Source organism: Mustelus asterias, chromosome 8, assembly GCF_964213995.1.
Source record: "Mustelus asterias chromosome 8, sMusAst1.hap1.1, whole genome shotgun sequence".
Lineage (NCBI taxonomy): Eukaryota > Metazoa > Chordata > Chondrichthyes > Carcharhiniformes > Triakidae > Mustelus > Mustelus asterias.
The window spans coordinates 1,936,328-1,949,743 of NC_135808.1; the positions used below are offsets into that span (position 1 = coordinate 1,936,328).

At 49.0% G+C, this 13,416-nt stretch overlaps 1 protein-coding gene across 3 annotated transcripts in view; it reads right to left on the reverse strand.

Moving 5' to 3' along the window:
• The window catches only part of LOC144496759 (regulator of G-protein signaling 3-like), a 101,721-nt gene that overhangs the window by 27,093 nt on the left and 61,212 nt on the right, over window positions 1–13,416 (reverse strand). For all 3 annotated transcript variants that reach the window (XM_078217282.1, XM_078217280.1, XM_078217281.1), the window contains exon 2: window positions 8,353–8,910. In XM_078217282.1, the coding sequence (XP_078073408.1) occupies window positions 8,353–8,910 (558 nt within the window). The remainder of the gene's footprint in view (window positions 1–8,352; window positions 8,911–13,416) is intronic.

Genomic DNA, 13,416 nt, shown 5'->3' on the forward strand with positions numbered 1-13,416 from the left:
CACTGACCCTCTGACAGTGCGGCACTCCCTCAGTACCGACCCTCTGACAGTGCAGCACTCCCTCAGCACTGACCCTCTGACAGTGCAGCACTCCCTCAGTACTGACCCACTGACAGTGCGGTACTCCCTCAGCACTGACCCTCTGACAGTACGGCACTCCCTCAGTACTGACCCTCTGACAGTGCGGCACTCCCTCAGCACTGACCCTCTGACAGTGCAGCACTCCCTCAGTACTAACCCTCTGACAGTGCAGCACTCCCTCAGTACTGACCCTCTGACAGTGCAGCACTCCCTCAGTACTGACCCTCTGACAGTGCGGCACTCCCTCAGTACTGACCCTCTGACAGTGCAGCACTCCCTCAGTACTGACCCTCTGACAGTGCGGCACTCCCTCAGTACTGACCCTCTGACAGTGCGGCACTCCCTCAGTACTGACCCTCTGACAGTGCGGCACTCCCTCAGTACTGACCCTCTGACAGTGCGGCACTCCCTCAGCACTGACCCTCCGACAGTGCAGCACTCCCTCAGTACTGACCCTCTGACAGTGCGGCACTCCCTCAGTACTGACCCTCGGACAGTGCGGCACTCCCTCAGTACTGACCCTCTGACAGTGCGGCACTCCCTCAGTACTGACCCTCTGACAGTGCAGCACTCCCTCAGTACTGACCCTCTGACAGTGCAGCACTCCCTCAATACTGACCCTCTGACAGTGCGGCACTCCCTCAGCACTGACCCTCTGACAGTGCGGCACTCCCTCAGCACTGACCCTCTGACAGTGCAGCACCCCCTCAGTACTGACCCTCTGACAGTGCGGCACTCCCTCAGTACTGACCCTCTGACAGTGCGGCTATGTAGTTTGATTCAATTACTATCGATCTAGAGTAAGTGCGACACATTTCCTTCCCTCACGGGACATCAGTGACCCAGATGTGGTTTTAAGAGAATTGACAGTGATCATTCCCAGATATAGAATCGAATTTAAATTTCACTCTCTGTTTCGGGGGAGTGGATTTGAACCCGGGATCCCAGGGGATGGAAGCCTCGTGACAACTCCACTGTGCCACTCTCTACCCGGATGTGGGGGAGAGGAATTGAGGCAGGGGGGTTGTGTGTGGCTGGATTTAACAGAAGGATTGCTGTCTGATATATAGAGGATGGAGATAGGCCCAGAGAGCAGGGTTTTACTGGGAAACGGTGGTGGTGAATGGGTTATTGACGGAAACATTCTATCCCAGGTCAGGCTGAGAGCTGTGGTGACTGACAACTGTGTTGGTTGTCCAGTCAGAAGGCTGCTCTCTTCCCAGACTCTGTGCATTAGAAGATTAAATTTGAATTGGATTAATGTAGCACTCTGTCTCTCCCCCTACCTGCCCTGCTGCCCTCCCCATCCTCTCCCCTCCCTTCCCTCCTCCACTCGCGTGCTTTGACTGCGTGGAGAGGTGAGTTATTTGATTTTAGTTATCAGTCACACTTGCGTTGAGCTGTCCAGGCTAATCACACTGCAGTAACAGCAGAGAATGGAGTCAAAGGGAAGACTTTCATTCCGTTCGCTGATATAGCACCTTTCCGGAACACTCTGCAGCCAGTCCTTGTGGAAGGTCGGGAAATACAGCAGGTGCACAGCAAGATCCCAGAAACAGCGAGGTGATAATGAAAACTTTTATCCATTCGCACAGCCATCCCTCCCTGCCTGCCCCCCACCCCCGCAAACCCACCCCCCTGGCAAATTACAACATTTGGATCAGGTGGATGGAGAGGAACTGGCTGGAGGGCACCATAGAATCCCTACAGTGCAGAAGGAGGCCATTCGGTCCACCAAGTCTGCACCGACAACAATCCCGTGCAGATCCTATCCCCATAACCCTGCTAATTTACCCTGCTAACCCCCTTGACACTAAGGGTAAATTTAGCATGGCCAATCCACCTAAGCTGCTCATCTTCGGACACAATCTGGCGTGGGCAATCCCACCAACTTGTACATCTTTCGGACTGTGGGAGGAAACCGGAGCACCCTGAGGAAACCCACGCAGACACGGGGAGAATGTGCAAACTTCACACAGACGGTGACCTGAGGCTGGAATTGAACCCGGGTCCCTGGCGCTGTGAGGTAGCAGGGCTAAACACTGTGCCACCAAGGAACAATTACGGCACAGAAAGTGGCCTTTTGGCCCGTCTCCTTCATGCCTGCCCGAGGACACCCAGGTGCCCTTTCCGATGCAGGAGATAAGGCTCGAATTAGGCCACTGATGAAGGAAAGTCAGGGAGACCCCTCCCACACCGAGGAGAGATCTCCAAACTCTCTGCCTCCAAGAAGGTTGTTTGGGATTATTGGGAGCTTGGAGATGGACAGAGTAAGGCTATCCAAAGGGCAGTCGGACCTCTGTGGATTGGGTCAGCTGTAACTTTTCATTCGAGGCGCTTGGCTTTTTTCGAGATGTATTCTGTTGTCTGATCTGCAGCACCTATCTGTCCAGCCCACGCCAACCTGCTCATAGTGTGTCTGCCGTTACATTACAACACTGCCTGTAATTATCACTTTCCTCTGACAATGATAGGGAGGGAAGATAAGCAGACAGCTCGATGCTGAAAGGGAATTATCCTTCTCCCCGGGGAACCAACTCAGGCAGAGAATTCTCCTCCCCGCCCCCACACCAGCCTTATTGTATTACACCGCATTGGAACAATGGCTAAACCGTTAAAGGCACATCCATCCCAGAGATTAGACAGCTCGTTGAAGCCTTCCTTGTGAAGGAGGGTGCCCCTTTAAGTGCTTTCCCTTTCTCCAGGCCGCTCACTCATTCCCGCATTAACTCTATCCTGCCTGCTCGCCCACAGATCTACCACTCAACCGAAGCTCCGCCTCGACTCACAGCGAGTCTCGTTTCCCTCTCTCTCCCGCCCCCGTGCACACAGCCCCCAGTCAACCAACCTCTTCCTTCACCGATTCTCAACCTTGGTTTAATTCCTGCCCCTCCATGTCCTCGCTCCCTCCCTCTCTCTGCATCTCCTCCAGCCCTCACAACCCTCGGAGATAATCTGTGCCCCTCCAATTCTGGCCACATCCAATGAAAAGTTACAGCTGACCCAATCCAGATGTTAAGAAAGTCCACCGCGAATCTACTTTCTCAGGAGGCTAAGGAAATTTGGCATGTCTCCCACGACTCTCACCAACCTTTACAGATGCACTGTAATGACCACAGAAAGCATTCTTTCCGATTGTATCATAGCTTAGTATGACTCCTGCTCTGTCCAGGAACTACAAAAGGTCATGAATGTCCATCACGCAAACCAACCTCCCACCCATTGACTCCGTCTACACTTCCTGCTGCCTCGGCAAAGCAGCCAGCATAATTAAGGATCCCACGCACCCCGGACATTCTCTCTTCCACCTTCTTCCATCAGGAAAAAGATACAAAAGTCTGAGGTCGCGTACTGACCGACTCAAGAACAGCTTCTTCCCTTCTGCTGCCATCATATTTTTGGACCTACCTCACATTAAGTTGATCTTTCTCTACACCCTAGCTATGACTGTAACACTACATTCTGCACCCTCTCCTTTCCTTCTCTATGTACGGTATGCTTTGTCCAGCCCTGTTAAGGTATTGTGGAGGGAGTGTCTACCTCAGCTCAGATAACCCAAGGGCAGCACGGTGGCACAGTGGTTAGCACTGCTGTCTCACAGCGCCAGGGACCCGGGTTCAATTCCCGGCTCGGGTCACTGTCTGTGTGGAATTTGCACGTTCTCCCCGTGTCTGCGTGGGTTTCCTCCGGATGCTCCGGTTTCCTCCCACAGTCCAAAGATGTACGGGCTCGGTGGTTTGGCCATGCTAAATTCTCCCTCAGTGTACCCGAACAGGTGGCGGAGTGTGGCGACTGGGGGATTTTCACAGTAACTTTCTAAGAGTCGATTAAATCTAAAAGGGGGAACGGCCTGTGCTGAGGAAGAGGGGAGCCAGGACCTTGGCTTCACAAACCAGGCCAGAATTGAATTATACGGCACTCGATTAATTGCAATTGCGGATTTTGCAGCCCGCGTTGTCCTTGGAATCAGAGAAGGTGACAGGGTAGTTTTAATAAGAGGCGCTCGAATCGCTGAAGTTTTCAGATAATTGGGAGAATCTGTTTCCACTCGCAAGAGGACCGAGCTCTCTGCACAGAGTTCAGCCAGCCCTGAGGTCCTCATCCTCAACTCCACGGGAGGTTCCCCTCCAAGCCACTCAACATCCCGACTTGGAAATATATCGTCCGTTCCTTCACTGTCGCTGGGGTCAAAATCCTGGAGCTCCCTCCCTAACAGCACTGTGGGTGTACCTACACCTCAGGGACTGCAGCGGGTTCAAGAAGGCAGCTCACCACCACCTTCTCGAGGGGCAATTAGGAATAGGTCATAGAATCATAGAGTTATAGAGGTTTGCAGCATGGAAACAGGCCCTTCGGCCCAACTTGTCCATGCCGCCCTTTTTTAAAAAATCCCTAAGCTAGTCCCAATTGCCCACATTTGGCCCATATCCCTCTATACCCATCGTACCCATGTAACTATCTAAATGCTTTTTAAAAGACAAAATTGTACCCGCCTCTACTACTACCTCTGGCAGCTTGTTCCAGACACTCACCACTCTGAAAAAAATTGCCCCCTGGACACTTTTGTATCTCTCCCCTCTCACCTTAAACCTATGCCCGCTAGTTTTAGACTCCCCTACCTTTGGGAAATGATATTGACTATCTAGCTGATCTGTGCCCCTCATTATTTTATAGACCTCTATAAGGTCACCCCTCAGCCTCCTACGCTCCAGAGAAAAAAATCCCAAGCTATCCAGCCTCCCCTTATAACACAATCCATCAAGTCCCGATAGCATCGGAGTTAATCTTTTCTGCATTCTTTCTAGTTTAATAATATCCTTTCTATAATAGGGTGACCAGAATTGCACACAGTATTCCAAGCGTGGCCTTACCAATGTCTTGTACAACTTCAACAAGATGTCCCAACTCCTGTATTCAATGTTCTGACCGATGAAACCAAGCGTGCCGAATGCCTTCTTCACTACTCTGTCCACGTGTGACTCCACTTTCAAGGAGCTATGAACATGTACCCCTCGATCTCTTTGTTCTGTAACTCTCCCCAACGCCCGACCATTAACTGAGTAAGTCCTGCCCTGGTTCAATCTACCAAAATGCATTTGTCTAAATTAAACTCCATCTGCCATTCATCAGCCCACTGGCCCAATTGATCAAAATCCTGTTGCAACTGGAGATAAGGTTCTTCACTGTCCACTGTGCCACCAATCTTGGTAATGAATGTTAGTCTAGCCAGCGGCACCCACACCGTGTAAATGAATCTTAAACAATGACTGTAAAGCTCTTTGGGAAGTTCTGAAGCTGTGAAAGGTGCTATATAAATGCACATCTTCCTTTCAGGAGGTACCTTGTTCTGGGGGAGTCTTCGCGTTCTGCTCTGATGCAATCAGAGAAGCAATTCCCTGTGAAGCATTCTTTCTGGTTGCGTCACAGCTTGGTATGGCTCCTGCTCTGCCCAAGAAACTACAAAAGGTCTTGGACGAAACCCAGTCCATCACACAAACCAGCCTCCCATCCATTGACTCCGTCTACACTTCCTGCTGCCTCAGCAAAGCAGCCAGCATAATCAAGGTCCCGACGTACCCCGGACATTCTCTCTTCCACCTTCTTCCAAAGATGTGAGGGTAAGGTGGATTGGCCATGGTAAATTGTCCCTTAGTGTCCAAAGATGTGCAGGTTGGGTGGATTAGCCATGCTAAATTGTCCCTTAGCGTCAGGGGGATTAGCAGGGTAAATATGTGGCGTTTGGGTGGGATTGTTGTCAGTGCAGGCTCGATGGGCTGAATGGCCTCTTTCTGCACTGTAGGGATGCTATGATTGTTAAATGGTGTTGGCGGATCAGTAGGTGAAGCGGCACAGCGGGTGATGGGTGAATAAGATGTTTTGAAAAGGGTAGAGAGGAGGAAACTAATTCTTGGCGATTATTGGATCGAATCTATAGAACATAGAACAGGACAGCACAGAACAGGCCCTTCGGCCCACGATGTTGTGCCGACCTTCATCTGAAACCAAGATCAAGCTATCCCACTCCCTACCATCCTGGTGTGCTCCATGTGCCTATCCAATAACCGCTTAAATGTTCCTAAAGTGTCTGACTCCACTATCACTGCAGGCAGTCCATTCCACACCCCAACCACTCTCTGCGTGAAGAACCTACCTCTGATATCCTTCCTATATCTCCCACCATGAACCCTATAGTTATGCCCCCTCGTAATAGCTCCATCCACCCGAGGAAATAGTCTTTGAACGTTCACTCGATCTATCCCCTTCATCATTTTATAAACCTCTATTAAGTCTCCCCTCAATCTCCTCCGCTCCAGAGAGAACAGCCCCAGCTCCCTCAACCTTTCCTCATAAGACCGACACTCCAAACCAGGCAGCATCCTGGTAAATCTCCTCTGCACTCTTTCCAGCGCTTCCACATCCTTCTTATAGTGAGGTGACCAGAACTGCACGCAATATTCCAAATGCGGTCTCACCAAGGTCCTATACAGTTGCAGCATAACCCCACGGCTCTTAAACTCCAACCCCCTGTTAATAAAAGCTAACACACTATATGCCTTCTTCACAGCTCTATCCACTTGAGTGGCAACCTTTAGAGATCTGTGGATATGGACCCCAAGATCTCTCTGTTCCTCCACAGTCTTCAGAACCCTACCTTTGACCCTGTAATCCACATTTAAATTAGTCCTACCAAAATGAATCACCTCACATTTATCAGGGTTAAACTCCATTTGCCATTTTTCAGCCCAGCTTTGCATCCTATCTATGTCTCTTTGCAGCCTACAACACCCCTCCACCTCATCCACTACTCCACCAATCTTGGTGTCATCAGCAAATTTACTGATCCACCCTTCAGCCCCCTCCTCTAAGTCATTAATAAAAATCACAAAGAGCAGAGGACCAAGCACCGATCCCTGCGGCACTCCGCTAGCAACCTGCCTCCAGTCCGAAAATTTTCCATCCACCACCACCCTCTGTCTTCGATCAGACAGCCAGTTACCTATCCAATCGGCCAACTTTCCCTCTATCCCACACCTCCTTACTTTCATCATAAGCCGACCATTGGGGACCTTATCAAACGCCTTACTAAAATCCATGTATATGACATCAACCGCCCTACCTTCATCAACACACCTAGTTACCTCCTCAAAAAATTCTATCATATTTGTGAGGCACGATTTGCCCTTCACAAATCCGTGCTGACTATCCCGGATTAATCCGTATCTTTCTAAATGGTCGTAAATCCCATCCCTAAGGACCTTTTCCATCAATTTACCAACCACCGAAGTCAGACTAACCGGTCTATAATTACCAGGGTCATTTCTATTCCCTTTCTTAAACAGAGGAACAACATTCGCCACTCTCCAGTCCTCTGGCACCATCCCCGTGGACAGCGAGGACCCAAAGATCAAAGCCAAAGGCTCTGCAATCTCATCCCTCGCCTCCCAAAGAATCCTAGGATACATTTCATCAGGCCCAGGGGACTTATCGACCTTCAGTTTATTCAAAACTGCCAATACATCCTCCCTCCGAACATCTATTTCCTCCAGCCTATTAGCCTGTAACACCTTCTCTTCCTGAAAAACATGGCCCCTCTCCTTGGTGAACACTGAAGAAAAGTATTCATTCATCACCTCGCCTATCTCTACTGATTCCATACACAAGTTCCCACCACTGTCCTTGACCGGCCCTAACCTCACCCTGGTCATTCTTTTATTCCTCACATAAGAGTAAAAAGCCTTGGGGTTTTCCTTGATCCGACCCGCCAAGGACTTCTCATGTCCCCTCCTAGCTCTCCTCAGCCCCTTTTTCAGCTCGTTCCTTGCTAACTTGTAACCCTCAGTCGAGCCATCTGAACCTTGTTTCCTCATCCCTACATAAGCTTCCCTCTTCCTTTTCACAAGACATTCCACCTCTTTTGTGAACCACGGTTCCCTCACTCGGCCATTTCCTCCCTGCCTGACAGGGACATACCTATCAAGGACACCCAGTATTTGTTCCTTGAAAAAGTTCCACTTTTCATCAGTGCCTTTCCCTGACAGTTTCTGTTCCCATCTTATGCCCCCTAATTCTTGCCTAATCGCATCATAATTACCTCTCCCCCAATTGTAAGCCTTGCCCTGCCGTCCGGCCCTATCCCTCTCCATTGCACTCACAAAAGAATCTCTTTTGATCTCAATCCGATCAACTATATTTTCCAGAGAAAAGAGTCCCTCGTTTTGCTTTTACCCATCTTTGCGCCCGTGCGTGCGGTAGTGGGATTCTGCCACCTACCTTGCGTGACCCTGTGAAGATGGAGCGCAGATGCTCCTTAGCTGCTGTCATCCTGGCCAGGGCCCGTTCCTTCCTCAGTGTCTTTGGGGAGGGCAGGCTCCAGCCACTCTCTGTCTTCTCCGTGCCCTTCAGCTGGCCACTGGAGATGAAGTCCCGCCTCTGCCCGTCCCGTGCCAGGTTGCCGTCACTGTAAGTGCGCCACATGCCCAGGTCCTGCACACCCAGCCGGTAGGCCGAAGCCTGGCTGCCGGGGCCCAGGCTGTCGCAGCTCTTGTCTGACTCATCAAAGCTGTCGCCATCCAGCTGGTGCAGGGTATCCACGCTCAGGCTGTACTCCTTCTCAATCCTGACCTCGGGGATGATCACCTTGCGCCCCTCCTGTGCCGCCCTCGCCTCCTCGCCCGCTCCGGCCTCCACCTCAGCCAGCTCCATGGCCTCCTGGCCCGTCGGGTGCTTGCACTGTCGGAGGAGTTGGCGCGACCATGGCAGAAACTCGCAATCCAGGAGGCAGCCCTCCGATCCCACCTTGCGCAGACTCCCAAAGTGACTCTTCAACATCTGCAGGAAGAACCAGAGGACACCAGTTAGGACCCAGAGGGAAAGACGGGACGACTGAATCACCCATCACATTATATAGAACCTTTCACCACATATGAACTTCCCCAAAGTGCATGATAACCAGAGAGGTAGCCACCTTGTAGCATAGAAACAATACTTTTTACCATATCCCAGTACATGTGAAAATAATGAATCAAATCAGAATGAAACAGAGCCATTGGCGTAATGTAGGGTCCAAAGGATTATCGTCCCAGGTGGAGTCCCGCACTAAACAGAGTCTATTTAAACAGTGTCCTACACTAAACAGAGCATGACACGAAACAGAGTCTATTTAAACAGTGTCCTACACTAAACAGAGTCTATTTAAACAGTGTCCTACACTAAACAGAGTCTATTTAAACAGTGTCCTACACTAAACAGAGTCTATTTAAACAGTGCCCGACACTAAACAGAGTCTATTTAAACAGTGTCCTACACGAAACAGTCTATTTAAACAGTGTCCTACACTAAACAAAGTCAAGTTAAACAGTGCCCTACACTAAACAGAGTCTATTTAAACAGAGCCCGACACTAAACAGAGTCTATTTAAACAGTGTCCTACACTAAACAGAGTCTATTTAAACAATGTCCTACACTAAACAGAGTCTATTTAAACAGAGCCCGACACTAAACAGAGTCTATTTAAACAGTGTCCTACACTAAACAGAGTCTATTTAAACAATGTCCTACACTAAACAGAGTCTATTTAAACAGAGCCCGACACTAAACAGAGTCTATTTAAACAGTGTCCTACAGTAAACAGAGTCTATTTAAACAGTGTCCTACAGTAAACAGAGTCTATTTAAACAATGTCCCACACTAAACAGAGTCTATTTAAACAGAGCCCGACACTAAACAGAGTCTATTTAAACAGTGTCCTACAGTAAACAGAGTCTATTTAAACAATGCCCTACACTAAACAGAGTCTATTTAAACAATGTCCTACACTAAACAGAGTCTATTTAAACAGAGCCCTACACTGCCACTGCCCTTGTCCAATAATGCAGCAGAGAGGGTTTCTCTCACCCACCAGAGGTGTTCGTGTCCGCCTGGTGTTGAGACACGGTGTTGGTTAACTCCCAGTGTGTAGCACTCTCATCGCAGACTGCCCAAGTCATGGGTACATGTATTCTGCACTGCCTCTCTGAATGGTGAGGCCACATTTGGAATACTGCGTCCAGTTCTGGTCGCTACACCACCAGAAGGACGTGGAGGCTTTGGAGAGAGTACAGAAAAGATTTACCAGGATGTTGCCTGATATGGCATTCACCATTCAGAGAGGCAGTGCAGAATACATGTCCCCATGTCTTGGGCAGTCTGCGATGAGAGTGGTACACACTGGGAGTTAAACAACACCGCGTCCCAACACCAGGCGGACAGGAACACCTGTTCATAATGAGCGTGGGAACAGGCACCATCCCACTGTTTTTCTTTCCATCATCACCCAATCACTGCTCAAATATTAGCACAATATATCAGCAATCTGTGCTTTATTGACAGAATATAATTGGATTAATCGACTGTTTGCATCTCTGGCTTTTGAGTAAATTAAATGTTTACAACTGGATTAATTTGAAGAGCGATTCCTCAGATGAGTCAGTCAGTATGCCAGGCAGCCAATCAGGTCCCGGTTAACCCTTTGTGTCACCAAGTCCCCTCTGAGTTCCAGCTCAGAAGGGTTTCGAGCAGAAGGTTCTGGATTGAAAGGTGTAAACTCCCCGGGCTCTGCAGCCTGACCGAATCACCTCACTTACCCCAATCAAATTGTATGACGGGTATAGCTGGTGCATTGGCACAGCACCATCCAGGTTACTCACACACACACACACACACACACACACACACACACACACACACACACACACACACACACACACACACCACTAAAAACACACACACACACACACAACACCACTAAACACACACACACACAACACCACTAAAAACACACACACACACCACTAAACACACACACACACCACTAAACACACACACACAACACCACTAAAAACACACACACACACCACTAAACACACACACACCACTAAAAACACACACACACGCACACACACACACACAACACCACTAAAAGCACACACACACACCACTAAAAACACACACACACCACTAAACACACACACACACACCACTAAAAACACACACACACACAACACCACTAAGCACACACACACACCACTAAACACACACACACACCACTAAAAACACACACACACACAACACCACTAAAAACACACACACACACAACACCACTAAACACACACACACACCACTAAACACACACACACCACTAAACACACACACACACCACTAAACACACACACACACACCACTAAACACACACACACACACCACTAAAAACACACACACACCACTAAACACACACACACACACACCACTAAAAACACACACACACCACTAAACACACACACACACACCACTAAACACACACACACACACACCACTAAACACACACACACACAACACCACTAAAAACACACACACACACACACCACTAAAAACACACACACATACACACACGCACACACACCACTAAAAACACACATACACACACCACTAAAAACACACACACCACTAAAAACACACACACCACTAAAAACACACACACACACCACTAAAAACACACACACATCACTAAAAACACACACACACACCACTAAAAACACACACACACACACACACACACACACACACCACTAAAAACACACACACACACAAACACACCACTAAAAACACACACACACACTGCTGCCTCACAGTGCCAGGGACCTGGGTTCAATTCCCGGCTTGCCTGTGTGGAGTTTGCATGTTCACCCCGTGTTTGCGTGGGTTTGCTCCGGATGCTCCGATTTTTTCTCCCACAGTCCGAAAGACGTGCTGGTTAGGGGTGTTGGCCATGCTAAATTCTCCCTCAGTGTACCCGAACAGGCGCCAGAGTGTGGCCACTAGGGGATTTTCACAGTAACCTCATTGCAGTGTTAATGTAAGGCTTGCTTATGACACTAATAAATAAACATTCCCAGATTCCCATTCTCACCCACACTCAAACACACACACACCCTCACACACTCTGTGCCACTCCCTCCCTGTGTTGCATGTTGGGATACATTAAGGGTAATCCATAAACTCCCCCCTAACAGCATTGTGGCTGTACCTACATCTCAGGGACTGCAGCGGGTTCGAGAAGGCAGCTCACCACCACCTTCTCAAGGGGCAATTAGGGATGGGCAATAAATACTGGTCTAGCCAGCGACACCCACATGCTGTGAAAGAATTAATAAGAAATATGTAATATATGTAAATGTACAATAGAATCACCACAGAACCTTTCAGAGAGATTCAAGAGTCCTTCCAAGAACGTGGTTGGCACGGGAACCGCAAATGTAAAGTTTTGAATTGACTGATAAGACTTGGTAAATCGATAGCTGGATAATAAGATTGTACAATCACTCCTTCTCAGTTTGCACAGAGCAAACAGTTTGAAGGGCAGGTGATGTTTGCCAGTGGAATCTGGCAATGAGCCAACGGCTCGAGCTAATGAGAGTGGGATTGGCAAAGTGGCCATTGCGTCTGTACAGATGGAGACCACAGTGACAAGAGGATGTGGTGTGGGGGGAGACAGGGAGGGGGTTGTTACACCCGACTGTCTTATCTCACGGGTGTGGGGGAATGTGTATGTATCTAGAATAAGAACAAATAACAGTGCAGCACAGGAACAGGCCCTTTGGCCCTCCAAGCCTGCGCTGATCATGTTGTCCTATCTTGACCAACCTCCTGTATCCCTCTATACCCCTCCTGTTCATGTGTCTATCCAGAGAAGTCTTAAATGTCGCCAACGAGTCTGCTTCAACCACCTCACTTGGCAGTGCATTCCAGGCTCCCACCACCCTCTGTGTAAAAAATTCCCCCGCACATCTCCACTGAACCTTTCCCCCCTTACCTTGAACTTGTGCCCCCTTGTAATTGTCATTTCTGCCCTGGGAAAAAGCTTCCAACTGTTCACCCTATCTATATCCCTCTAAATTTTATAGACTTCTATCAGGTCGCCCCTCAGCCTTTGTCTTTCCAGGGAGAACAATCCCAGTTTAACTCAAACTCTCCTCATAGCTAATACCTTCCATACCAGGCAACATCCTGGTAAACATTCTCTGCACTCTCTCCAAAGCCTCCACGTCCTTCTGGTAGTGTGGTGACCAGAATTGGACACAGTATTCCAAATCTGGCCTCACCAACATTTTATATTACTGTAACATAATTTGCCAACTTTTATACTCGATGCCCCGGCCGATGAAAGCAACATCTTCGGTGATAGTGTCTCAGAGATGGACCAGTGGCTATTCTCTGCTCTCCCAGTCGTGTGTGTCCCGCCGGTGGGGTGTGGCACTATTCACTGGCGGTGGGGATTCCCTGGTCCTGTCGCTGTCAATG